Here is a 23,054-nt window from a genome sequence, read left to right as displayed (position 1 = left end):
TTTTTTTTACTAGTCGATCAAAAACTATATTAGTGTTTTACAAACAGAAACTACCAGAATGTTTCTCACCAAAAGAGGCCATGTTCATATTTTGGTATTTTTCTTCAATTAGTAACCAATATACGGCTTCATTTCATTGCTAAATTTTTTTTCTCGGTAAAAATTGTTTTGCCAAAAGCATAAACTAGTTATAGGGTATAACACATGCCCATAATTGAGAATTCATCATTAAAGATCTTAATCTCATTTTAAAATACAAATCTCAAGTCCAAATTTGAATGGTTAAAAAAACTTAATATTAAATTTACAAGCACCCACCCAAAATTTAAACAAAATTGATTCAACATTTACAGTCATCTAACAAGCATCAACCCAATATTATATTCCCAACTTAACTACAAAAAATATAAATCATTAAAATTTAAAATACTTTCATAAAAAATTAAAATATTCAACAAACCATCTTTTGTTACTTCTTAATCAGGCTCCACGCACTTGATGAGCATAGTTGCTTGCAATCTCAGGAATAGATTGAGATTGTTACTTCCACTTGTAATAAGTGATCCCACATTTGCAATTTCATTTCGAAATCTCCCTTTCTCGATCAAAAGCTTGCAATCAGTCACAATTTATCTACAGAGAACTTTCCCCTTTTGATTAACCCTAACCTGGCCTTTCTCACTCTTGTTTCTATTCCCTTCACCAGACCTATTTTGGAGTGTTAAGTGAATAAGGTAAAGCTGGTTTCTCACAAAAATAAAGGGGGTATTTTTATTCTTTAACATTTAAGTGTTATGGCAACTTAACGCCATTTCATTAAGTGGACACAGGGATATCAAGTGATATTTCACAAAATCATAAGATGATTCTGTAATTTACTCTTACTTGTATTTTGTCATACACAATTAATATAAATATTAATATGATCAAAAGTTACATTTTTATTGTTGTGCAAAATAAGAAATATGTAAATTATATTGAAAATATGTCTTATAATAAAACATTTAATAAATTAATTTAATGAATACAATTTATATATTTTAATCATAACTTCATTAAGTAATTCGACAATTAATATTTATCAATATAAATAAAAGTACATATATTATAATATTACTTATAATGAATCATTTATAATAATTATATATTAATAAAAAAATCATTTTTAGTATAATTTTATTTATTTAAAATAATTTTTAATTTTGATTTAAAATCATTTTTAGTATAATAATTATATATTTAAAGATTGAGTATTACATCTAATTACATCTTATTTGAGGTGTTGTTTATCTATTATATTATCGCAATAAAGCCAACTTGATCCAAATAGAGATTTAAAATAAAAAACAAAAAATTCCGCCGCTTCGGGGGCATTGCAGGGGTAGGCTTTTGGGTTTTAGATATATAAGAAATAAGAATTCATAACCCCCCCGACCCCTTCATGTTGTTGATGCCGCCTCAACCACGGTTCTCCCTCACCCCTTTGCTTCTTCTGCTCAGTGTGAGTCTTCTTACAAATTTCCTAGGCTTAAGATTCAAGTCCTGACTTTGAACCATAATTTCAATTTCTACTCTGTACAAATTAATTAATTTGCCCGAAAATGCTCGTTACTCTTTAGGAATCTATAACCACTTATTGTTATCATTACTCTATTCAAAATTGTCCTTCTTCTTCCCCCTGTTTCCTCTAGAAAATGTCAAGTTTTCTTGTCCTTTGCACGTCTAACATATACACACATTAACTTTCATTTTCAACCAATAACCCCTATATATATATATATATTTTACTTTACAATGTGCAAAGAAGCAGTGTTGCTTTTGTTATCTTCACTAGTTCTATGCTTCTTCTTCTTCTTCTTCTTTTGTATGTATTTATTGTAATAAAATTCATCTTGTTGTTTTGAACTTTCACAGCTGGCAGCCGAGTCCCTCATTCATATATAGTGAAAAGAGGATAGTTGAATGAAAAGTGCACTGTTTATAGCTTGAGAGAGTGCAATCAATATACCTGAACAACTAACATGGGACATATAGCTACTCTGCAACATAATATTTTCAGCTTCCATTCTTTGAATGGTCTGCATATTTGTAACAAACAAGAGAGCTGTATTTTGGGTGCTTGTTCTGCTTTGGATCATAGTTTAAGAAAAAAAACACCTACCCTACACCGAATTTGTTTTGGTGACTACTTTTCTACAACTAAATATTCTATTCCATGGAAAGGATTGCGGTGTAGAAGTTTTCAGCGAAGTGTTTTAATTGATAGAGCTAATGAAGTTGACCATGAAGATTGGTGCTTTGGAAGTGATTATGTTGGTGAAAGGAGAAATTCCAGGGAACTATTGGATTCAAAGAAGTCTATAAACTCTCCAACTTTGTCACCAGAGGCACCGTTTGTTCAAAACGATGAAATGACCAACAATGAAATTCTTCAGAGGCTCTGCAGTCGTGGAAAGTTAACAGTTGCGGCAAGGTTGATTGATGTCATGGCACGGAAAAGTCAAATACCCCATTTCCCTTCTTGCACAAATTTGATCCGAGGTTTTATTAGAAAAGGTTTTGTAGATGAAGCTTGCAAAACATTGAATAAAATGGTCATGTCTGGTGGCGTTCCTGACACAATTACATACAACATGGTTATTGGTGGCCTGTGTAAAAATGGTCGTTTAAGATCTGCTCTTGATCTGGTAGAAGATATGAGCTTGAGTGGTTGCTCCCCCGATGCGATTACTTATAATTCAATAATTCGCTGTCTATTTGACAAGGGGAATTTTAACCAGGCTGTTAATTTCTGGAGGGACCAATTGAGAAAAGGTTGCCCTCCTTATCTCATTACCTATACAGTGCTTATTGAGCTGGTCTGCAAATATTGTGGGGCTGCTCGAGCCCTTGAAGTACTGGAAGATATGGCTATGGAAGGCTGTTATCCTGATATCGTTACATATAACTCTCTTGTAAATTTGACTTCTAAACAAGGGAAATATGAGGATACTGCTTTGGTTATACTAAATCTTCTATCCCATGGAATGCAGCCCAATGCCGTGACATACAATACTCTCATCCACTCTCTAATTAACCATGGATATTGGGATGAAGTTGATGATATTTTGAAGATTATGAATGAAACTTCCAGTCCTCCTACACATGTTACGTACAATATTCTGCTAAATGGTTTATGTAAATCTGGACTTTTGGATCGTGCCATAAGCTTCTACAGCACAATGGTTACTGAGAATTGTTCACCGGACATTATAACGTACAATACTCTTCTAAGTGGTTTGTGCAAGGAGGGGTTTATAGATGAGGGCATCCAGTTACTTAACCTATTGGTAGGTACTAGCTGTTCTCCTGGGTTGGTCACCTATAATATTGTAATTGATGGGTTGGCTAGATTGGGATCTATGGAGTCAGCAAAAGAATTGTATGATGAAATGGTGGACAAAGGAATCATTCCTGATGAAATTACTCACAGTAGTTTGACTTGGGGGTTTTGTCGGGCAGACCAACTTGAGGAAGCTACAGAGCTACTAAAGGAGATGTCTATGAAAGAACAAAGGATTAAAAATACTGCTTATAGATGTGTAATCCTTGGATTATGCAGACAAAAGAAGGTTGATATTGCAATTCAAGTTCTAGATTTGATGGTGAAAGGTCAATGCAATCCAGATGAGAGAATATATTCTGCTTTAATTAAAGCTGTTGCTGATGGGGGTATGCTAAAAGAGGCTAATGATTTGCATCAAACGTTGATCAAATGGAAGATTCTGAAAAAAGAAATCATGTTGAATTAGTTGGAGTTTGTGCGTAAAGATTGGCCTGGCAAATTTAATACTTCTGGCCATGTACAGGTAATTCTTTTGATCCCTTTTAATTGTGGGATTTCGACCCTCTCCTGTTTGGATGAGTGCCATATTCCCCAAGTTCTCTCTATTTCTGTCTAATCATGGTAGAGACTAGAGTGAGATAGAGAACTTGAGGAACATATCTTCCCCTGAATAGAAGAGGATCCAAATTCTTCTTTGTGAGATCTGTTAATTGTCTGTTGAATGTAATGATGGCTACCTTCTACCTCCACTCCACTAGTTTTTTGGTTCTTTTTCATTAATTCTATGTTCGAACATAACCTTGAATTTTAATTTCATTCTCTGCTATCATCTTACCTTTTGATATCAGAATATTTGATTAAGTAGGAAGGTTTTTTACTAGATGTTTACTTCTACTCTAGTCTGTAAGACTGTAAGCATCAGTGAATTCTTTAACTTTACCTAATTTTTACTTTAAGTCATGACTTTCCAAAAAATGTTGTCAAATGTCTTTTATTTTAGTCCTTAATGCCACTGAAAAAATGTAGTGGAATAGGACTTCAAATAAATGAATGAGATTTTGTTACATTTTGCAAGGTCAGGGATTAATAGTTAAACTTGTAAAAACAGGGATTAAAGTGAAAGACACATACAATCTCGAGGACCAAAGTAGAGGTTACTAAATTTTTATTGTCATATTCTTACTATGTTATTCAATGGTAGAGTTTTTTCAGGTGCTAGTTTTATGTAATGAATCATAGTAACTCTCTTTCTCTCATTGAAAAACTGGAAGTAACATTGTATCTTGCAAGCCTAAGATTTACTAATTTTACTGTGGATATTTGCCAATCTAGGAAAGCTTGTTGGGAAGTTTTGACCGGCACTTGCGAGGGACTGCAAGGTCCAACAGTATTGGCTAATACTGTCACTCACCATGAACTAAAATTTCTGTAGTTGAAGTTGACATTAACATTTGCTCGTGTTATGTTATTTTTAATGTCAATCTAATCTTCAAGTTTGTAGATTTTTGATAACTCGATGAGGATAAACAAAAAGTTTTGGTCCTTGTGTTAGTTTTGGTAGTTATAAGTTCGTTTCTGTTGACTTGCATAATACAATCTATGAGCATTATTTTTTGTTTTTACCATCTAATTTTAGGGATTGAAGTTTGTTATTATGCGGCACACATCCATCTGATCTCGGGAGTTATTTTATTTTATTTCTGTCTTAAGAATTTTGTTCAAAGGTTGTGCAGAAGAAACATGAATGCGAACTTGTCCTGTTGGTTTAAAATTGGAGTTGTGCGGTATGTGACTCATCAATCCTGATACAAAAATAGATGTTCAGGTAAAGGTTATAGAGTTTATGATAATATTTTCGTTTAGAGAAATCGGACTAAGAATCCTCTTAAATATGTAAAGAGGAAGGGAAAGATTGACAAAAGTGCATTTATAAGAAGAAAAAAAGAACTTAATGAAGTGTAAACTTTTAAATTATCAAATAATAAAAAGTAATTATTTTTTCTAATATTAATTTTAGTTGTTAATTTATTAGTTTTTATTAGTCATGATCTTTCCCTCTCCTCCTTCTCTCTTAACTATCAAATGAATCTTATAACTTCTAATAAAAAACTATTTAGCATGATCCTAAGGTAAACTATGATGGAAGTTAACAAATTTATTACACATCTTAGTTTGTGATTAAATGCTAGTGGGCATAGACTATTTCCTAAAAAGAAAAGCTGCATTCAATATTTTGGGGGCCAACTTTTTGAGTTATTTAAAAAAAGAGTGCATTATCAACTTAGCAGTCGTCCTAATTATTTTTTGCTCAGCCGGCGCCTGCCATTCTGCGCTGATTTTTATGATATAGTAGTAACATTTTCTCTTAAGTTTATACACCCGTCATGCTTTTTGTGAATTTTCTTTTTCACTTCACTACATTATTTTAATTATTGCATAAATCTTTTTGAGGTCATGAAATGATACTTGTAGATGGTATAAATTGACAGATTGTTTCCTTTATAAGTCATTGGATAACAATTAGGTACAAACTCTGCGCATGTGAAAACAGAGACTTGGTCATGAGTTATAACATCTTCATCAAAATTAAGAAGTAATGACAGTCCCTTTGATATTCCTTCCCTTCAAACTACATCCCAAAACAGTAAATTAGAAATAACACATCAAATTGAGCTGAACAAAAATCTCAATTAGAGGACCCGAATAAATCAGCTTTATGCCCAAGAATTTAATGTAATCTAATCAAGCGAGCTCTTTGTACATATCAGGCACGGAAATGGTTTTGTTTCTGTAAACGTCTGAATAAATCTTGAGAAATAGCATTCATACTAACAAGGGATTTAGCTAGCTCCACTGCATAACTTCGCCATCCAGCATAACCAACCCCTTCCACCAACAACGTGTAAGTAGTTTCATTTGGCTGACATCCATTGTCAACCATGACAGCCAGCACCTCAATGGCATCTACGATTCTGTGTGCTTTGCACAATCCAAGAAGAACAATGTTGTAACTAATAACCGTAGGTTGCCACTCGGTCCTTTCCATGTCCACCAACAACCCAATGGCCTCATCCACCATTCCATCTCTGCACAAACTTGATATCAGTGAATTATACGTGATCCTATCAGGATCAACACCGTTGCTCAACATCTCCAAAATCATCGTCAATGCTCTAATTTTGTCCCCACTACTCCACAGCGCACCGAACATTGTGTTATAAGAACTTGCATTTGGCGGACAACCCACTTCCTCAAGCTTCTTGAAGATGTTCAATGCCTCATCAGCTCTTCCCTTCTTACACAAAGACCCCATGATTGTGTTGTAGTTGACAATATCCGGCAACCACCCAGCAGATATCATATCGTCCACGAACCCTATAGCCAAATCAACTTTCCCCTCTTTGCAGAAAGCAGAAATCAACGGATCATAGCAATAAGCATCAGGGTTCAACCCCTTCTCCTTCATAACCCTCAACACATCCACAGCCTCCCCAGCTTTCCCATCACGACACAGCGAACTAATCAAAACACTGTAGGTCACAATGTTCGGCTCGCAACCCTTCACAATCATATCGGACATCAACCTCTCCCCAGCTTCCCATCTGCCCTCATTCAAAAGACCCTTGAGCAGCAAGTTGTAGAGGTTCAAGCTTGGCGTCGTGTTCAAATTGGAAACAAACTCAAACGCTCGATCCACCAACCCGCGTTTGCACATGCCCCTCACAATGACATTGTAAGTGTACATGTCAGGCTGAAGCCCTCTTGACATCATCTCATCCAGAAGCCTCATTGCATCATCAATGCTGCCGTGTATAATAGTCGCTTCTATCAAGATAGTATAAGTAATCACAGTAGGGTTGCAATTATCTTCCAGCAACTGATCCATAACCTTCAAAGCCAAATCAAGCTTCCCCCTTGCACAAAGACTCCCAATGAGAATGTTGTAGGTAACAACATCAGGGGAGAAGCCTCGATACTTCATTCTCAGAATCACCCTATTGGCAGCATCAAACCTATCGCTCCTGCAGAACCCGCTTATCACTGCATTGTAAGCAAAAGAATCAGGGTCACCGTACTGTTCCAGAATCTCCATGACCCGCACCGCTTTCTCTGTTCTCTTGGAAGTGAACAAGCCCTTGATGAGTTTGGTGCAGAGAATGACATCGGGCTTGTAACCCCTCTTCACCATTTGCTCAAGAAAATAGAGGGCTTCGGTGTACTTGCCCGTTTTGCAAAGCCTGTTGAGGGCTTTCATGTGATGGGTGTCTCGAAAATCGTAATGTTGTTGTTGGGGTCTTGTGTCGGAGGAAGTGACCCTCGTGTGTCCCTTGTTGTTGTTGTTGTTGTTCAGTCTTCGCTTGCTGGGGTTGTCTTCATTTAGAAGTGGGATTCTGCAGGTGATCACGGTGTTGCTTGGATTTGGAAGCCACGCGCGCTTCGAATTGGTACCAAGTGGGAGGCAATGCGACAGGAATTCGCTTGAAACTGTCGCCATTAACGATGCTGTTGGTTGCAGTTGTTGCGGGTTTCGGAACTCATAAGGTAGCAGCGGAAAATTGAGGGGTTGCTTTGTGGATAAGGGCTTGATGAAGTGCAGTTGGGGCGTGCATCCAACACAAGGGCATGGAAACTTGGAGACCTCAATTATTTATTTTATTTTCCATTAATTAATTTTGTTTTATCCTATCTTTTGGCTGATGCTAGGTGCATCCAGCATTATTGCTGGTGCACTCAGCATTTTTTTAAAATACCAAAATTGTTCCTGTGCTTTCTTCGCATTTGTGCTGGGTGTGCATGAAGGTGGTCCGAAAATCATACTGATCAAATTAATCCGTAAGGTTGATACGGATCAAGTTGATATTAAGCATACGGAATAACTTGATCCGTAAAAGACTTACGGATCAAGGGTATTTCAGTATTTTCCCCTTAAGTGCTGGATACACCAACAATAATGCTAGATGCACCTAGCATCAGCCCTATCTTTTTTGTGTTCATGGATAAGAGGCCCATAGGATACGAGAAAACCAAGCCCACACCCAGCCCAAAGTTTGTTTGGAACCAAAGCAATGGCAATCCAAAAGGAAAGCGCTTGACCAGCTCAAAAGCTAAGGAGTACTTGTAAGGATATACATTCCATTTTGTGATGTATGTTGGTAGAAAAGAAAAGAAAGATAAAAGGAAAAAACATAATGAATAGAGAGAAAATTACACATGTAACAAGTGATATGACGGAAAATAAATATAAAAAAAATACAGGAAACAAGAGATGAGAAAGAAATATATGCTTATAATTATCCAAGGCTAAAAGGTAGAAGAAATTAGGAAAGACATTGGTAGAGAGAGAAGCATGAGAATCAATCTGTTTGCAAATTTATGAAAGAGAAAAAACCCAACGACATGACAAATTTGGGATAAAACAACCATCTCAAACGTAAACAATTTTGCAATACACATAGGGAGTAAAACTAATAAAAGAGATATTAGCAACATGCTTCAATACTTTATTTTTTACGCACAATTTTTTATGGGGTAAAATTCATGTAAATTCCACTTATTCAACACTAGCCCAAGATGAAGAATGCTCATTGCATATTTGAGAAGCTTTGATGAGATACTTAAAAGGACTTTGGCATTTAGGTTAATATTTGTTAGAGAAGACAATGAATGTAATGTTTGTTTACCTTGAGTACGTCAGACTTGCTTATAAGACTTTTCTTAAGTTGGGGTGGTGTTTTGTGTGATGATGTGTGTGGGTGCCTCTAAGATCAATCTCATGAATTGAATTATGAATAAATGCTTCGAAAGATGAAGAATGCTCAAAGCCTCAAAAAGCAGATTTGAGAAGCTCGATGAGATGCTTAAACTTAAAATGACTCTAACGTTTAGCTTAATATTTGTCAAAGAAGAGGAAGAATATAATGTTATAAAAAATTGTGTACCTTGAACATGTTAGGCTTGCTTATAATACTTTTTTTTTTTAAGTTAGCGTGGTTTTTTGTGTGGAGATGGTGTGGGTGCCTCCAAGGTCATCTCATGAATTGAATAAATGAATACATGCTTCACACCTATATAGGTCTTATTGCATACTAGGAACCTTAGGTGAGAGTTGGTTACCACCTAAGAAAAGGTACAATAGTGGTGGTGCATGAAGGTAAAAATGTGGTTAGGGTGTTTCAAGTAAATATATCGAGATGCAAATTCGGAAAATTGATGTTTATGATCATGGTTTAAGTCTAGTTTAAGATGTTCTCTGTAGGTTGCGCTTAATGATCAGGCTTTTTTTTTATTGGGCTTACAACTAATCTGGAACAATTTACATTCAAATAAACAAGAAATTAATTTTAATAAATTATTGATGTGAATATTTTTACTATTAACTAAATAATTTTTATCATAAATATATCTTAAAAATTATTTTAAAAATTGACAATTTTATAAATAACCAAGTAAAATGTTTTTATTATCAGCATATTCTTATTAATTTTTTTAAGGAAAAAGATACATAAAAGCTTACCCTACAAAAAGGAGATTTTTTAAAATTAGTATTTTACATATGACATGAACATGCCAACTTTTATTGGTCATCCTATCTATTTTTTTAATTTTTTTTAACCATACAATATAATTAAATCAACTATCAATATTTTTTATTAATTTTATAATTAAAAAATTCTCATCATAACTTGATATTTGTTATTAATTAGTTTTTTTATGGAGGTATAAATATAAGATTGTATATTAAATTAATGATATTTATAAATTATGAATTTAATTTAATTAAAATACAGCAAAAATATTTTTTATATAATTATTTATTTATTAATTATTAATTATTAATTATTATGCGTAATAAATTTATTAAGTTTTATAATGATTATTTTAAAATCCTAAATATTTTTTTTATTGATTAGAACCTTAAATGAAATTTTTCTTTCTGTTTTAATTTCCATTTTACTTTGCAAAAATAAATAAAATTACGGGCAACAGATCTCCCTCTCTTTCTCTTGCTTTTTCTTTCTGCACAATTATTTCTTCTTCTCTCCCAATAATTTTCTCGCATTTTCCTTCACTTTCTATCCATTCCACATCTTTCACCAGATCACCATCACCGTACATATCATACGTTGTTAATTGATTGATTCTAAATTACAATTCCGAAAAGATCTAGGGTTCTGCCTGAATCCGCACCTCCCAATCCAAATATCTCCACCGCATTTGTTCCCTTTTTGGTACAGTATCTGCTTATTATAGGTTCCGATTCGCCGGAGGCATTGAAATTCAACTTGCTGCAATTTTTTTTCTAAAGGAGAAAGGAAAAATAAAATTGAGGATTCGTGTTGATCTTCGTGCTTAGTGATTTGGTCTGTGAATGAGAGATAGAAGAACGAGATTGGTTTAGATGAACATGGAGGTCGTCACTGATGCGGCGTCGTTGGACGTCGAATTGTTGCAGCTCCCAGAATTTTCTGGTTTGGCCCTCAAGTCTAACCTCAATTTCATCGAGAAGCTCTTCAACCAGTGGTTGTCGCTTCCCGAAAGTAATCGATTGGTACGCTTCGTTCCGTTTCGGAATCTGAACATTGCTACATTGCATAATTTGAGGGCTCTCCTTAGCTTGCTTTTATTCTCTTTGTTGATATATCTTTATGTATACGTGTGCACGAAGAATGAGATGATTTGAACCACATGTGGTGTTGAAAGGGGTGAGATATTATCCGTGGTTATCAGGCAATGGTTATTAGATATTTAAGATTTAGGGGAAAGATGAATCACTCTTACATTACGTTTTTTTTTTGTCACTGTGACATTGCTGCGAATATTCAGACCAATCTCCGTCGGAAAATTTGACTGATCAACTTTAGTGGGTCTCCTTTCCCAACCATGTTTTTCCATCCATAAGGCTCGAATCCAAGACCTTGCTTAAGGGAATTGAGCCTAGTACTACTCAAACTGGTGACTCGTTGGTTCTTACATTATGTTTAACTCGTTAGACCATTGCCAATAGAGAATGCCGTTGTCACTTAAGAGTTCAGATTATAAAAAAAAAATGTTATTAAAGATTGCTACAGGTTTTGATGGCATTCCACACACCTGTGAGAATTGACTTTTCAAGTACGCCTGGGTGCTTCTTTATTCACCATATTATTAAGTAGTATTTTTTTTTTGTAAATCCCTGCTACACCCAAGAAATATAAATAAATAAGTTCCTAGTGATAGTTGAAATATATGAAAAGCTGTTTAACAATGCTATACCTTTTGTATTTTAATTTTGGGTTTCTTGAAATGGTTATGTTGCTCTCCTTGAACATTCACAGAATATCACATGCAAAGTTGGTGATATTGTTTTGATATTCCCCTTGTTAATTGTGCAGGTAACATCATTACTCAATGAAGCAAAGTCTGGTGTTCCCTTGAATGTCCCAGGGAATTGCTCTAGTCCAAATGCTTCAAGTAATTCTTTGCCTTCAATGTTTCCCGCTGGCACTGCTCCTCCTCTTTCACCAAGAAGTACATCTGGTTCCCCTCGCATTGTGAAACAGAGAGTTGGCCCTTCTAATTTGGGTTCTCCCTTGAAAGTTGTTAGCGAGCCAGTTAAAGAAGTGATACCTCAGGTTCAGGCAGTCTGATATATATATATATATATATATATATATATATATATATATATATATATATATATATATATATATATAGTTTTTTAATTAGTAAAATTTATTATAGAAGAGGGAAGTAAAGTATATCTAAAAGGAGGATAAGATATATTCGAGAACAGAAAAAGAAAATACATCAGAGAAGAAGAAAAAAATCCAGCCAAGTTGCCAATCCCATTGAGTATATGAAATGGAAACTTTTCTCTAGACAGCCATTTGTAGAACACCAAAGAAAGGCCATACACCATCCTATCGCATAGACCTATAGCTAGTTGAGGGACAGAGAAACCCATAAATGTGTGACTTTGCACTACACCTACAACCATATAGTCCAAAGATTTGCATGAACTGCAGATTGCTGCAAAACTTTTACCTTGTTTTGCTTAAGCTTGTCACTGAATCATGAGAAGCTGTTCCAAGGACACACCCAATGCCAGCTGCCAAAACCCCCATGAACTTGAAGGAAATAATTTATATCAATCCTATTAAGGACGGCTGTCTAGTTTTCTTAGTATTTTATTTGATGGCATTTTTATCCTGTATCTGGTTCTCTTTGTGTGTTTATGCTTTCTTTTTTCTCTCATGATTCCTGCCATGTTAATGTTTATAATATAAATATTTTCTCACTTGCAGTTCTACTTTCAACATGGACGTCCACCTCCAAATGAACTGAAAGAAGAATGCTTGTTTAAAATTGATCGGCTATTCTATGATCATATGGATGGCATGCAGGTGCATGGTGAGATATCACACATATAAGTAGCTGATAGCCTGAAGGGCAATTTTGTTGCAACTGGTGAAAAGTGATTTTAAACAACTTTCATATTCTAATTTTGTATATAATTATGCCCTCTTTAAATTGAGTAAAAATAACTGATTTAAATATTGCCTCATGATCTTTATAACATTCACTTTTTAATATATTAAAGAGTTGTAACAGCGAGTTCTGAGAATCATTTTACTTGTTTTCTTGGAATGTCAGAATTCAAATCAATTACTAAGGAAGTTTGCAAGCTGCCATCTTTTTTTTCCACTTCCCTTTTCCAGAAGATTGACAATGGAACTGGTGTTGTGACAAGGTGTGCAATTTATTTTTCTGGAACTTGTTAACTTTTTTGTGTCATGACTCATAGATTATGATTCTTGTTTGAGCTGTTGGGCATTTCAAAGTTTTAGGTCTAGGTGCTGGAGTAGCATTACAATTATCATAAATCTCTCAGAAAGATTTTTCACAGCTGAGCTGCTGATTATTGCATTATTTAATTTTGTAAAAGCATGTTTTGAAGTTTGACCCTTTACTTGGCTTGCTATCTACGTTATCCATTCCCTCTAGTTTGTTCTACTTTTTTTTAAATTTTTTTTTTCAAAATACAATCAGGTTTCTGTTTGAAATAATTACCAGCATCATGTTTATTATGCTTGGTTGCTTAATGAAATCTCCATCATAGCTTGAGGATTGTCCAAAGCCTAAGCGTTCCTCAATGCTTCATTATATTTCGTGCTTCTTGATTTCATTTTTTATACTAAGTTTAGTTTTAACAGGCCTTGCATTTCCTTTTCTAATCTTCTGTTTTAAAGCGAGATTTTTTTTTCTTTGCACCAATGTTTATAATGCAATATCTGACACTGAATCATCCAAGGCTCAAAGGAGGGGGAGCCAAACTCTAAAGAGGAGTGTCCAAAGTGAAGGAGGAAGCAACCCATATTATGCCATATAAAAAAGAGAATGGGATTACATCTGGGCTCAGTCTTGAGTCCTTGTTTTATCTAGTCATGGAGGTACTTACCCAGGATATAAAAATGATTATCCCTAACTGCATGCTTTTTGCATATTGTATAGTTTTGTTTGAGAAATCAAGGGAAGAGGTTAACTCTAAACTAGAGTTTTGGAGACAAACTTTGGAATCAAGAGGTTTTCTCTTGAATAGGAGTAAGACAAAGTATATGCATAGCAATTTTAGCAAGAAATAAGAGGAAAATGAATTGGAAGTAAAAATGGGAGATGCCATACCATAAGTTTCTAAGTTTAAATATTTTGAACCAATATTACAAAATAGTTGGTAAATCAATGAAGATGGCACACACAAGATGCAACTTGGTTGCTTAAAAGAGGCAAAAGCATCGAGGATTAATTGTGATCACAAAGTACCTACCAATATCAAAGCACAATTTTATTGTACTGTTATACATCCAAATATACTCTATGGTAATGAAAGTTTGTTTTAAAGAGACAACAAAAGAAAAAGGTGGAAGTAGCAAAAATGAGAATGTTAAGATGAATGTGTGGCTGCACAAGAAAAGCCAAGATACAAAATGATTGTGTAAGAGAAGACATTGGCGTGACAGCGACTGAGGAAAAGATGACAATAAATCGTTCAAGGTAGTTTGGACATGTGCAAAGAAGGCCACTGGAAGCATTGTTGAGAAGAGTAAATTGTATGGTTTTTAGCTTTGTAAAAAGGGGAGGGGAGGAAAAAGACATTAAAGGAAATTGTTAAGAGGTATCTCATGGTGAATAATATCCTTGAGAAATTGGTCTTGAATTGAGTATAATGACGTTGTCCGATCCATGTTGCCAACCTCACCTTGTGAGATAAGAATTTTGTTGTTGTTTGGCTGAAAGGTTCCTATTGTCATGGATGGAAATACACGAGAAATCTTCTTTTTAAATTGCTGTTTTAGTTGAGCAGTATGCTTCCGGTGCAAATATTTTACTTTTTATGCATTTAACTTTCCATCTTTTGGCACCATATGTTATGCAGGTTGAATTATTGTGTGAAAAATTTTGTATTATTAAAAAAAGGTAAATATAGTTGATTTGTTTCTCTCCTTTCCCATGATGTAGGCAAGTATTGATGAATGGTCTTGTTCCTTGTAATTATTATTTCCTTTCACTTATGCTTAAATTTGTGATTTAATGTTCCTATAGGAAAACATTTATTGAATATTGGATTGATGGCAACATGCTGGTGATGGATATAGCTGCTCTAATATTCAAAATATTAAAGCAACCACAGCTGAATTACCTTACTCAGGTTTTTTTTTTAATTTTTTAATTCTGTTTCTTTCTTTATGCTTTTTATTTCATTTAAATTCCTTCTACTCTTCCCAAAGGTACATTCAGTCTTGGTCTAATATTTATAAAAATGTCATTTATTCAATTCCAGTTTCATTCTAGGATGATTTATCCTTTTTAGGGACCTTGCTTATTGATCTCCTTGGCTTTCATATTATGTTCATATCCATCTTTCTTATATTAGAGCAACACTCTACTACATGTCAGGATGATTTTAAACCTGTTCTACGTGAGCTTTTAGCTACTCATCCAGGGCTGGAGTTCCTGCAGGGCACGCCTGAGTTTCAAGAGAGATATGGTTTGTAATTGTAGATTAATGATAATGAGTTTAAATTCTTCTAGCGCATAGTTCTTTAAAACTTTATTTTAGTTGAGGAAGTTTTGTTTCACTTATGAATCATCAATTTCCATGAGATGTACTCAGGTGTGGTCCTTGTGTGACTTAAGATGGTATCTTTGTGATACATTCCTAGTTCCTAATAATAAGGATAACTGCAGGCATTAAAATAAGTAGGATCAACAGAGTAAGAACATGCATATATGAAGCATAGATTTATGATCTGTAGTAGAAAGAAACAGAGTTTAAGATGAAGGTATAAATAGTACTAAAAAAGAGGCATTTTTCTTAATTATTTTTGGCATCTTGTATCAGTGATTCAAAATAAAAAGAAAAATGGCATTGGATTTGGAGGTGCATCTCTTTGTCATAGAGCTGGTTCGACAAAAAAGTGATTCGTTATTGGCAGTCCTAATGCTTAAAAGCTAAAGCAATGTGTAATTTTTTATATAGGCTTTTGAACTCTAGTTGTTAGATTGGTCGGGGATTTTCTTGCAGAAAGAGCATTCTTATATTTCACACTCTATTCAGGGTTCTCATGATACCCAAATAACTAGCTATTTCACCAATTGAAAGCAGTGGGCATTGGCTGCAGCTGCACAGATGCTTATAGACAATAACCAATGGGGTTGGGCAATTGATTTTTCAAATTGGATCTCTGTAAAGCTGTGTCATCTTGAATAGATTATATGTATATTGGATATCTAAACATTTTGTTTTCTCCCACATTAGCAACCAACTTTTGTGCCTGATCCATTTGTTGTTCATCTTTACTTGCTGAAATGAGATGTTTGCCATTTATACCTGTCTCACCACTATGTTGCCACCATAATCTATTACCAAATCTATTAAGATATTAAGATACTATATGTATGGATGATGTGCAGAACTTATGTACTACACATTCTACTGAATAAGAACCTGTTCCGTTGCCTAAGTTCTGTCTTCTCTCTAAATTCTCCAAATCTCCCCCCTATTTAGGTAAATAGATTAATTAAGCACTTATTTATGAGTTCTTATCACATGATAGCTTATATCATAAATTTGACCATAAAACTAATTCGAATGAGCTAAAAGGAGCTTATAAACCATTTTCATAACTCCAAATAAATGCTGTAAAAGCTTTTCTAAATGCCTCCTAAAGTTGATTGTTGAAATTTGAAATCTATGCTAGTTTGGTTTCAACTGGTATTTGGTTTCTGCTGTAATACTTTATTTTATTTTTTTGCATCTGGTGCAATATTCTTAATTTGATTTTTCAACGTCCCAGCTGAAACTGTAATATACAGAATCTATTATTACATTAATAGATCTGGAAATGGTTGTCTCACCCTGAGGGAGCTGAAGCGTGGAAACATAATTGATGCAATGCAGCATGCTGATGAAGAAGAAGACATCAACAAGGTTTTGAGGTAGATATACTATATTATCATTAAATTCACACAATGACTCTGTTTTTCAGCCAAAATATATTCATACCAAAATGCATTGTGTTTTTACTTCACCTAATAATTGTCTGTAGGTACTTCTCTTATGAGCATTTTTATGTTATATACTGCAAATTTTGGGAGCTGGATACAGATCACGATTTCTTTATAGACAAAGAGAATCTTATCAGATATGGTAACCATGCGCTTACCTATCGAATTGTTGATAGAATATTTTCTCAGGTTTGTGTGGATTACTTGTTGCTTCTGTCTTTGAGATTTAAATGTTTATGACTTCAGCAACAGACCCTATACCCCTTCTCTTTCTAACGCAAGAAGTGTTTGGTTCAGTGTCCATCCACTTTTGTTTATCAGATCATTTATTGAAGTGCAGATTCTGACTTGCTTCAGTATTGTCTCAGGTCCCAAGAAAGTTTACCAGTAAGGTTGAGGGAAAGATGGGATATGAAGATTTTGTTTACTTCATACTGTCAGAAGAGGATAAATCATCTGAACCTAGTCTTGAGTACTGGTATTTATTTCTCATTCATTATCCGTTTCATTTGTTAGTTTCTTTTCTGAAAGGAGTTACCAGATTAGTTGCTCAGGGATGGTGCTTTGTGAAATTATGCACGTGTAAAGTGTGCTTTATTTTATTGGTTAATTTATTTATTTGTTACCGGAAGTCTGGAATGTTATGTACATAATCAAAGGTGAGTTGCAAAGAGAACAGTTCTGATTGAAATAATGTTGATCCAGTCCTTTGTGCCAAGTAACCCATGTCCTTGAGAGCATGGATATGCTATTGTAAGTTTTTGTGTAACTGCATTCTATGCTTGAGCAAGTGTAGTGTCAACAACACTTAGGCCGCATTGTGTGGAACTAATGAAGGAAAATTGATAATGAGATGAACCTTTTCACTTTTCTGTCTGTTCTTTAATTCGGAAGTTGGAGCATATTCCAATCTTTGTACTAAATGTCAGGGTGAAATGAAATGCTTTACATTGTCACTGCTCTCAGCAGTGTCTTACTTCACCAGAAAGCATGCTATTTGGTAAACAGTGGATATTTGACATTGTGGTTGACTTGTTTTCTGATTTTTAAGTCGTCAAAGTACGAGCTGACTTGAAAATGTCACTATTAGGTTCAAGTGCATAGATTTGGATGGAAATGGAGTTCTGACAAGGAATGAACTGCAATTTTTTTATGAGGAACAATTGCATCGGATGGAGTGCATGGCCCAAGAGCCTGTGCTTTTTGAGGACATATTGTGTCAGATAATTGACATGATTAAACCTGAGGTTTGCCTGTCCATCTTTCTTTTGATGATTGTTTGATCTTTTTTTCATTGTGTTGTTGTGAAATAACCTTTGCCTGGAAAAGAAAGTACAACTCTAGTGAGCAGTTTATAATTATTTTTTTCCTGGAATATAGCATATCCCAAACATATTGTCCCCCCTTTTCTGATTATATCTTTGGTCAGTATCATGACATTATTGATTTATTATCTTATATTTTTTAATCATCTGAAATTCTTTGCTCTGCAGGATGAGAGTGTTATAACTCTGCATGACCTGAAAGGCGGTAAACTTTCAGGAAGTGTTTTCAACATCCTGTTCAACCTAAATAAGTTCATGGCCTTTGAAACTCGTGACCCATTTTTGATCCGTCAGGTGCATGAAATATTTGATAAAATTTATTGCATTGTTGAGTTAGTATTTATGCTTGGCTACTGTTAGTGACTTCCTTGGTAATTGGTATGCATGTCTTGTGGGAATAGGAACGTGAGAACCCAACATTGACAGAGTGGGATCGATTTGCTCATCGAGAATATATTAGGCTTTCAATGGAAGAAGACATAGAAGATGCCTCTAACGGAAGTGCAGAAGTCTGGGATGAATCACTAGAGGCTCCCTTCTAAAGATATTTTCAGTAAGTGTTTTTGAAATGAGACTTTCTTCTGAGACTGCTACATGCTTAGAAGTTTGATTTATTTTACTCAAAAATGAATTCAGGAAGTTGAGGTCTCTGTTCACTGCAGTGTCCATTCTCCCCTTTCTTCATTTTTTAAAACTCTAAACTTATCTTATTTTGGGCATTCTATATTAGTACAGGGATGAAATGAAATTAATGCCCCCTAACTGATGGACTGGCCATTATTCAGAGACACTGGGCTCAGGATCAGTTTTTAAGTGGGGTTGTGCCAACTTTGCTTCAAAGAGTGAGAAATTCCAAGCTAAGAAAATGTGTTTTTGACGGACGAGTTGCAACAATATTCTGATTTGCTGGTAGTCATATGCATCGGGGCCATTATCGTGGAAGTTTTGCTGCCTTGTATCGCTATCCATGCAAAGTGAGGGGTTTTTCTGAGAAGCAATTAGTCCGGTTGAATTATATTGACAACAGTGAGTATGTTATTTGGGGGCACCCAAGTTGTTAAGGAACATAAATAGCAAGATTTTCTCACCTTTGGATCTTTTAGTAGTTTGCTTCGACGATCAACTCCCTTTTGCCCCAGATCTGTTGAGACATTTGTTTCATCATCTGTGCCTCTGGTTGCTGTCTTTCAGTGAAATTTATCTTTTGTTAGGGATTAAAGAATTTAACGAGTAATCCAACACATAAGATGTCACATTTTTTTCCCTGAACAATTAGATTTATATTTCAAGATATATGCAGCTTTATGTTGGCACTTCCGCATAGGATTCTATTTAATGATATCTTTTTTTTTTTTTTTTGGGGGGGGGGGGGGGGGGGGGGGGCAGTGGGCTGAACTGCTGAAGGGAGTATATATTTTCCAACCAGTCGCTTTCTACGTTGCATTTAGTCGGATATTTTCTTTTTTTGAAACTATTCTGATATTTTCTTTTTTTTTAAAACTATTCTGATATTTTCTTAAAGAAAGCTTTAGTGATCTCCAGCGTTATTGCTGTCTAACTCGTACTAATATTAAATCCAGCGTTATTGCTGATAATTTTTTTTTATACTATTTAAGGTCAATCAATAGGTTTGGGATTGATCAATTGAACGGTTGGTAATTTTATTGAAACTATTTATAGTCAGTATTTTGGGCTAAGTTTTAGTTACTTATTAATAATTTGATTGCATATGGTGCAGGCTTTATTGACTCATTTTGAATTCTATTTCAACTTGAATAAGTGCATTTGATTATCTCGAGTGGTGTTAAATTTGGAAATTTTGGTTCAAAACCACAGTTCACTTTAACCAGAGAGTAGACTTCTAATCGTACCCGTTCGTAGAAAGAGGGAAATTGGAGTGGCATAAAGGCATGCAACGTGTTGGCAATAGTACTCTTCTCTCTATTATCTCAAGTGATTGTCCTAGCTTGTACCTTCCACTGTCCGGCAAGTCATACGGGCCAAGCCATTTAAGCAAAAGAAATAATCCTAACCTTTTTTAAGGTGCTCTTTTCTTAATGGCTACATATCCGGAAAGGTTTTGGTTCATATCCTTATCATGATTTTAAGTTGGACCCCACGTAAATAGCTTTTGTTTAGTTTAGTTTAGTAAAAGAAAATCGCGATCCAGTTCTTGGATTTAGGCAAACTTAAATTGCTGTGGTGGAGAGAACACTAACTGAGTACCCCACAAATCCTCAACTTGTTTATTTGAAAGAAAATATTCTGCGTATTTTTTTATAACTGGAATTTAATTTTTGTGGACGTCTTATTGTTAGAGTTCATGGATTCGACAGAACTTCATTCCCCCTATTTTTTAGTTAGTTAGATTCACTATCATATTTTGAAGAACAAATGTTATTAATATATCTTTTTTTTTATTAGACTGTTTCTCATATTTGTATGATAATTTAAAACCTGTTTCTATTCCTTTCCCACTTCTTTTTAAGATAGCTTCACACTCTTCTTTTTAAGATAGCTTCACACTATTCAGTAATCAGTTTCCCATATAAAATCTATTAATTTTGAAAACTATTTTCCAAACAAATGTTCTAAAAACATACAACAAAAAAAAAACTAGGATATGTTTTCTCATCTGTTTTAATTTGGTTCCATCAATTGTTTGACCAACTTTATTTTGTTATATTTTGAAAACTACAAATATTTTTGCTTTAAATAAAAATCAAACACGCCCTTTAAAAGAAATTTTAAATTTGTTATAGATTAAAACAAAGTGATTTTGATGTAAACTAGTTTAGTTATTATTTTTTATACTTTTTTTATGATATATATAAGCTAATTTATGTGTGTTTACAATCATAATCCTCCTTTTGTAAAAGTATTAAAATAAGCAGTTGCAAAACAACTAAAGAAAAGAAAGAGATTCAACATGGAGAAGATCAAACGAAATTGATTAGTTTTAACAGCTAATTAAATTGGTATCTTTCTAATTTTACTCCCCGTGTTCAGGCGTGGTGATAAGTGGTGTGGAGTGAGTGAATGGCATCCAGCGAAGGAATATTCGGCGGCGCATTGTCTATAAAAAGGAGAGTTAGAGAGAAGAAAAGTATTGAATAGAATGTGGTCAGCCCTAAAGAGGAATTACGAGGTTAGCGAGGAGATTGGTCGCGGTCGTTTCGGCACCATCTTCCGCTGCTTCCACCCACTCTCCAACCAACCCTACGCCTGCAAACTCATCGACAAATCCCTCCTCCTTGACTCCACCGACCGCCACTGCCTCCAGAACGAACCCAAATTCATGTCCCTCCTCTCTCCTCACCCCAACATCCTCCAAATCTTCCATGTCTTCGAGGACGACCACTATCTCTCCATCGTAATGGACCTCTGCCAGCCCCACACGCTTTTCGACCGCATGCTCCATGCTCCCTTCTCGGAGTCCCAGGCCGCCTCCCTCCTCAAGAACCTTCTCGAAGCCGTCGCCCACTGCCACCGCCTCGGCGTCGCCCACCGCGACATTAAGCCCGACAATATTCTCTTCGATTCGGCGGACAATCTTAAGCTCGCCGACTTCGGTTCGGCGGAGTGGTTCGGCGACGGGAGGAGCATGAGCGGCGTGGTGGGGACGCCGTACTACGTGGCGCCGGAGGTTCTGTTGGGGAGGGAGTACGATGAGAAGGTTGATGTGTGGAGCTGTGGGGTGATTTTGTATATAATGTTGGCGGGGATTCCCCCTTTTTACGGAGACTCTGCTGCTGAGATCTTTGAGGCTGTGGTTAGGGCTAACCTCAGGTTCCCTTCTAGAATCTTCCGGACTGTGTCCCCCGCCGCCAAGGATCTCTTGAGAAAAATGATCTCTAGGGACTCTTCTAGAAGGTTCTCCGCAGAACAAGCCTTGAGTAAGTTACTACTTGCTTCTTCTTCTTCTTCTTCTAAAAATTCAGTTTTTTTGGGGGGTTTGTGTTGATGGATTTTTTGTTTTTGTAGGACACCCTTGGATCTTGAGTGCGGGTGACACGGCTGAACTGACTTGAGAATGTAGCTACATGCTGTAGTAGTAGTGTAGCTAATTTTGCCCCTTTGTCTTTTCTCTCTACTAGCTTAATAAGGTCTACTCGTGGTGGCAGAGGAAGGAACGCTTCTGTAAATTTTCATGGTGCAAGTAGTTTTTTTTCTTTCTAGGAATCTTATATCTGAGACTCTGGGTATGAGTCGAGAGAATCTTGTTTTCCACTCTCGGTGATTCTCTCTTTTGTAGTAGAAAGTGAGAAAGTGGGTGATCTCCCAGACTCCCTCCCCCTAGTACAAAGGAGGAGTTTGATTCTACTATCCTTGTAGTTTTTGTATATGTAAATCATAATAAACAATCATTTTGAATGAATGTAAATGGTGTTTAATCTTCTGATTTTTTGGTTTTGGTTTTGATTTCTGTTTACTTTTTGGGGGGGCGATTTCTGTTTTTTTAACCAGCTTAATTGGGTCTTTCGTATCCAAAGGATATCTACAAATCTTCTAAATCTTAGTCACATTTAATGTTCTTTATTTTCACCTAAAGAGTGTATGATGCGGAAGTTGAAGGTTCTCTTTCACAAATTTAGCCATCAAATCAAATTAAATAGAGAAAAAAACAAAGTACGTCGAATAAGCAGAGGATGAAAATTTAATAAGGGTGATTCCTATTATTAGTTGAAATTAGATGAATTTTTAATGAACATCTAAAGTGTTTATTTTAAATTTTATTTAATTCAAATTTTAATTCTTGACAGCATAAGTGAGATGGTGTACCACGGGAAGAACTGTTACTAAAATTAGGAGTAAAGAATTAGAAAAATGTTTGATAAACACCTACTGAGTTATAGAAT

General features: G+C 35.2%; 4 protein-coding genes across 8 annotated transcripts; 3 read left to right on the top strand and 1 right to left on the bottom strand.

Annotated features, from left to right (window-relative positions):
* Positions 1–1,380: 1,380 nt before the first annotated feature.
* Positions 1,381–4,987, top strand: LOC114401780 (pentatricopeptide repeat-containing protein At1g08610). 2 transcript variants are annotated; one of them, XM_028364369.1, is made up of 3 exons: positions 1,381–1,501; positions 1,915–3,848; positions 4,658–4,987. In XM_028364369.1, the coding sequence occupies exon 2, from the start codon at positions 2,022–2,024 to the stop codon at positions 3,789–3,791; it is 1,770 nt and encodes a 589-aa protein (XP_028220170.1). In that variant the 5' UTR covers positions 1,381–1,501; positions 1,915–2,021; the 3' UTR covers positions 3,792–3,848; positions 4,658–4,987. The 2 variants fall into 2 exon arrangements, with proteins under 2 accessions (XP_028220170.1, XP_028220171.1); XM_028364370.1 differs by lacking the exon at positions 4,658–4,987 and adding an exon at positions 4,434–4,645.
* An 811-nt stretch (positions 4,988–5,798) lies between these two features.
* Positions 5,799–7,964, bottom strand: LOC114401238 (pentatricopeptide repeat-containing protein At3g04760, chloroplastic-like). The gene has a single exon (XM_028363703.1). It carries the CDS (start codon positions 7,818–7,820, stop codon positions 6,090–6,092), a length of 1,731 nt encoding a protein of 576 aa, XP_028219504.1. The 5' UTR covers positions 7,821–7,964; the 3' UTR covers positions 5,799–6,089.
* Positions 7,965–10,315: 2,351 nt separating this feature from the next.
* LOC114403825 (probable serine/threonine protein phosphatase 2A regulatory subunit B''delta) lies at positions 10,316–19,518 on the top strand. Of its 4 annotated transcripts, none has more exons than XM_028367006.1 (13): positions 10,316–10,874; positions 11,698–11,937; positions 12,610–12,715; positions 12,959–13,055; positions 14,906–15,011; positions 15,260–15,350; positions 16,660–16,801; positions 16,912–17,059; positions 17,239–17,348; positions 17,961–18,117; positions 18,364–18,489; positions 18,597–18,748; positions 18,981–19,518. In XM_028367006.1, exons 1-12 carry the CDS (start codon positions 10,725–10,727, stop codon positions 18,735–18,737), a joined length of 1,614 nt encoding a protein of 537 aa, XP_028222807.1. In that variant the 5' UTR covers positions 10,316–10,724; the 3' UTR covers positions 18,738–18,748; positions 18,981–19,518. The 4 variants fall into 4 exon arrangements, with proteins under 4 accessions (XP_028222807.1, XP_028222806.1, XP_028222805.1 ...); XM_028367005.1 differs by having other exon boundaries at positions 18,931–19,518; XM_028367004.1 differs by having other exon boundaries at positions 18,926–19,518.
* A 1,766-nt stretch (positions 19,519–21,284) lies between these two features.
* LOC114403826 (phosphoenolpyruvate carboxylase kinase 1-like) lies at positions 21,285–22,597 on the top strand. The gene is made up of 2 exons (XM_028367008.1): positions 21,285–22,091; positions 22,180–22,597. Exons 1-2 carry the CDS (start codon positions 21,314–21,316, stop codon positions 22,224–22,226), a joined length of 825 nt encoding a protein of 274 aa, XP_028222809.1. The 5' UTR covers positions 21,285–21,313; the 3' UTR covers positions 22,227–22,597.
* The last annotated feature ends 457 nt before the right edge of the window (positions 22,598–23,054 follow it).

This window comes from Glycine soja, chromosome 20, assembly GCF_004193775.1.
Source record: "Glycine soja cultivar W05 chromosome 20, ASM419377v2, whole genome shotgun sequence".
Taxonomy (NCBI): Eukaryota; Viridiplantae; Streptophyta; class Magnoliopsida; order Fabales; family Fabaceae; genus Glycine; species Glycine soja.
The sequence above is the reverse complement of the archived record's forward strand: the minus strand, read 5'-3'. Positions and strand labels throughout refer to the sequence as shown.

What these genes read in the sequence shown, in the direction of transcription:
- LOC114401238 (XM_028363703.1), bottom strand. Translation starts at nt 7,820, where the DNA reads ATGGCGACAGTTTCAAGCGAATTCCTGTCGCATTGCCTCCCACTTGGT.
- LOC114403826 (XM_028367008.1), top strand. Translation starts at nt 21,314, where the DNA reads ATGTGGTCAGCCCTAAAGAGGAATTACGAGGTTAGCGAGGAGATTGGT. An exon ending in CTCCGCAGAACAAGCCTTGA is followed by an intron (nt 22,092 to 22,179) that starts GTAAGTTACTAC and finishes TTGTTTTTGTAG; the next exon opens with GACACCCTTGGATCTTGAGT.
- LOC114403825 (XM_028367006.1), top strand. Translation starts at nt 10,725, where the DNA reads ATGAACATGGAGGTCGTCACTGATGCGGCGTCGTTGGACGTCGAATTG. An exon ending in TTCCCGAAAGTAATCGATTG is followed by an intron (nt 10,875 to 11,697) that starts GTACGCTTCGTT and finishes TTAATTGTGCAG; the next exon opens with GTAACATCATTACTCAATGA. An exon ending in GACATCAACAAGGTTTTGAG is followed by an intron (nt 16,802 to 16,911) that starts GTAGATATACTA and finishes AATTGTCTGTAG; the next exon opens with GTACTTCTCTTATGAGCATT.
- LOC114401780 (XM_028364369.1), top strand. Translation starts at nt 2,022, where the DNA reads ATGGGACATATAGCTACTCTGCAACATAATATTTTCAGCTTCCATTCT.